Source organism: Lotus japonicus, chromosome 1 (genome assembly GCF_012489685.1).
Source record: "Lotus japonicus ecotype B-129 chromosome 1, LjGifu_v1.2".
Classification (NCBI taxonomy): Eukaryota; Viridiplantae; Streptophyta; class Magnoliopsida; order Fabales; family Fabaceae; genus Lotus; species Lotus japonicus.
In genome coordinates, this window is record NC_080041.1 from 48,193,330 (window position 1) to 48,196,672 (window position 3,343).

Genomic DNA, 3,343 nt, shown 5'->3' on the forward strand with positions numbered 1-3,343 from the left:
ATAAGTGATCTTCTTTTTTTTTTTTCTTCTGTTGATTTGTTGTTGATGATTTTGGATTTGGACCTGTTATTTTGATACTAGTTTCAGTTTTTCATTTCTGATCTGATTAGTTCTAAAAAGTTTCCCTTTTTAATTTTTTCTCCTTAGATCTGATTTTTGGATATCTGGTTATAACTTTCTGTTGGAGTGAGTTTGATTATCGTGTGTGTTTGGTTGTTGCTACCACTTACATGTTCAAGTCGTGTTTCTGATCTTTGTGCTTGTGCTAAATTATGTTCCAAATCATGACTGACCAAGAGGGTGTCTGTGGTTAAGCATGCATTTTCAGCTAATGGGTGAAGATTGTTCATGTCTTTTAGCATATTCGGATCCGCTTGTTTTCTCAGAATCAATTTTGGCACCCAGAAGCTACTCACATAAGCTTCTTCCCAGAATTGATTTTGACTATAGAATAAATTCTTGAAGGATTTTCAACCATGCACTTTGTTCGATGATGTTTTATACCGTATACTTTGGGGTACATGTAAATTTGATGCTTTTGATTTTATGATTTTAGCCAATTTGCTCAAAGCTGGAATATGGTTGTATAAGCAATTTTTATGATTGATTTTTTATGTTATTTATTTTTGGATTGGAGTTAAGACTTTCCTTTGTATCCAGATTGATTCTTTCCATTGACATGTTGGAGGGTCCATCGTTTCTCGTTTCAAGGGACTTACCAAGCTCATGTGAGCAAGAGACAGAGTGGATTTACAATACTTGCCGTGTGATGGAGCTCACGAACAATAAGCGTCGACTGGAACTAGAGGAAGAAGCTGTGTTGAGAAAGTCATGCAAGCTTTCAGATGCTGCTGAGGAACAAGAAACAAGGAAGAATTTCCTTGAGCTTTCCCTTTCCCTCAACCAATCGAATGACCAAAACCGTGCAGGTGATCAATCAGACTCAAGTTCTCTTATCCACCAATTAGGCCGGGACATAACAATTAACTGTCTCCTACGATGCTCGAGATCTGATTACGGTTCGATTGCCTCGTTGAACCAGAGTTTTCGTTCTCTCATCCGGAGTGGAGAGCTTTATCGGCTGAGGCGGCAAATGGGTATCATAGAACACTGGGTTTACTTCTCTTGCAATCTTCCTGAATGGGAGGCATTTGATCCGAACAGCGGCAGGTGGATGCGCTTGCCGAGAATGCCTTCTAATGAATGTTTTATCTGTTCTGATAAGGAGTCACTGGCTGTTGGGACAGAGCTTCTTGTTTTTGGAAAGGAAATTATGTCTCCTGTCATTTACAGATATAGCATTCTGATGAACTCATGGTCATCTGGTATGGAAATGAACATCCCTAGATGCTTGTTCGGTTCCGCCAGCCTTGGAGAAGTCGCCATATTAGCCGGCGGTTGTGACCCACACGGCAACATCTTGAGCTCTGCTGAGCTTTATAACTCAGAAACTGGAACCTGGGAGATTCTTCCAAACATGAATAAAGCAAGAAAGATGTGTTCTGGTGTGTTTTTAGATGGGAAATTTTATGTCATAGGTGGGATTGGGATAGGTTGCTCAAAGCAGTTAACATCCGGTGAGGAGTTTGATCTGCAGACGAGAAAATGGCGTGAAATTCCCAACATGTTCCCGAGGAGAAATGGAGGATCTGGGGTGACTGAGTTACCACCTGCCGCAGAGGCACCTCCTTTGGTTGCAGTTGTAAATAATGTACTTTATGCTGCAGATTATGCACTGCAAGAGGTGAGGAGATACTATATAGAAAATAACTCATGGGTTACTATTGGAAGATTACCGGAGCGGATAGTCTCGATGAATGGCTGGGGATTAGCCTTTCGAGCTTGTGGGAATCGCCTAATTGTTATTGGCGGTCCAAGAGCCTTGGATGGAAGGGTGATCGAAGTTAATGCTTGTGTCCCCGGCGAAGGTGAACCAGAGTGGAACCTGCTAGCCAGCCGGCAATCCGGGAGCTTCGTGTATAATTGTGCGGTGATGGGATGCTGAGGCATTTCCATTTGGTGAATAATGCTTTGTGAATTTCCCGAGTCAAACTAACGGTCTTCGGTTCTTCACTTGGATTCTGGCTCATGGGTGATTTCAGCTTACTTCCTGGGGTAAATTTTTACTCCTATTTAAAGTAAAAGATACAGTTTTAGTGCATGTTGGGTTGCAATGACCAATTTCATAAGTTCAGTTGAAGCATTGCAGAATTGTAATTTGTCTCAGTTTTCGTCGTCTTTACCTTTTATTTCACCTTAAAACATAGGTTTCACAAACCCTGTTTGCATTGGTCATTATCTCACTTCGCAAAAAAATCAGCAGAGACAGACAGAAATTAGAATAACCTATTTCTCCTTGTCTTTGTACTTTATTTTATTATGTCTTCATTGTTTCAGATAACTGTTTTTAAGTGCATCATCCAAGCTGTATCATTCTGTTTGTCTAGATCAGGTTGTTCATGTTTCTGTTCTGGTATATCTAGGTGAATCAATGAGAATGCTTTTGATCTGATTAACCATAAAGGACCTTGGAAACCATGAGATATAGAAAACAAACAAGGAGATTTTGTGAATTATAATTTACTTTTCTTGACATCAATTATCAATGTAAGTGCTGATAAAGTTTGCATTCAATAATTGCAGCTTTCAAAGATATAAAGCAGAACAAGGTGTCTGCTTTGGAATATGAAAGGATTCAAATTATTTATGTAATTCTAGAATTTGTATGAAATATTGAGGCTTTTTCTGTTATTTATTGATTGTGTTTTAGAACTGATAATCAAGTTTGAGTCGATATGGTTGAATTTCAATAACTAATCTAGAACACTAGGTGGTTTGTTGCAAATAAGTGTTAAATGCAGTTAACTATTTTAAAATTCAGCAATCAAAGCATGCAGTTTATAGTATCAACCTGCATAAAGTTATTTAAATGGGTGATTGAACTTGTATTGCTTATCAGAAAATACATGACTTCACATCTTCTTTGAGGTAGTAACTAGTACTACATGAGATATATTTTGTTTCTTTGAATGATGCGTTTCTTCATTATGTATAACCTGTTATGCTTTTGGATTTTGCACTCAGGGTATCCATAATTCAGTAAAGTCACAAGTACAGGTTCATAGCCATCTGATCTGATCATAATCATACGGTCTAGAGAAACTATTTGAAGTGCATAGTAACCTCTTTAAATCCTAACCTATTGATATTGATCGGAACCGGATGGTGGTGAACCCATGACTTCACCGAATGTGGGTTTTACTTACTGCAGGGAATCCGGGTCTGAAATTTTCATGCTCAATGCCCTATAACATTAGTAGGATTAGATGTCTGAAACCAGAAA

At 38.5% G+C, this 3,343-nt stretch overlaps 1 protein-coding gene across 3 annotated transcripts in view; it reads left to right on the forward strand.

Moving 5' to 3' along the window:
* LOC130739923 (F-box/kelch-repeat protein At1g74510-like) overlaps positions 1-2,906 on the forward strand; it is a 3,304-nt gene extending 398 nt beyond the window's left edge. For 2 of the 3 annotated variants that reach the window (XM_057592519.1, XM_057592425.1), the window contains exon 2: positions 661-2,419. In XM_057592519.1, the coding sequence (XP_057448502.1) occupies positions 680-2,005 (1,326 nt within the window). In that variant the 5' untranslated portion in view covers positions 661-679 and the 3' untranslated portion in view covers positions 2,006-2,419. Of the gene's footprint in view, positions 1-660; positions 2,420-2,643 lie in introns of those variants that run through there. The other variant, XR_009020026.1, reaches the window with a different exon arrangement.
* The last annotated feature ends 437 nt before the right edge of the window (positions 2,907-3,343 follow it).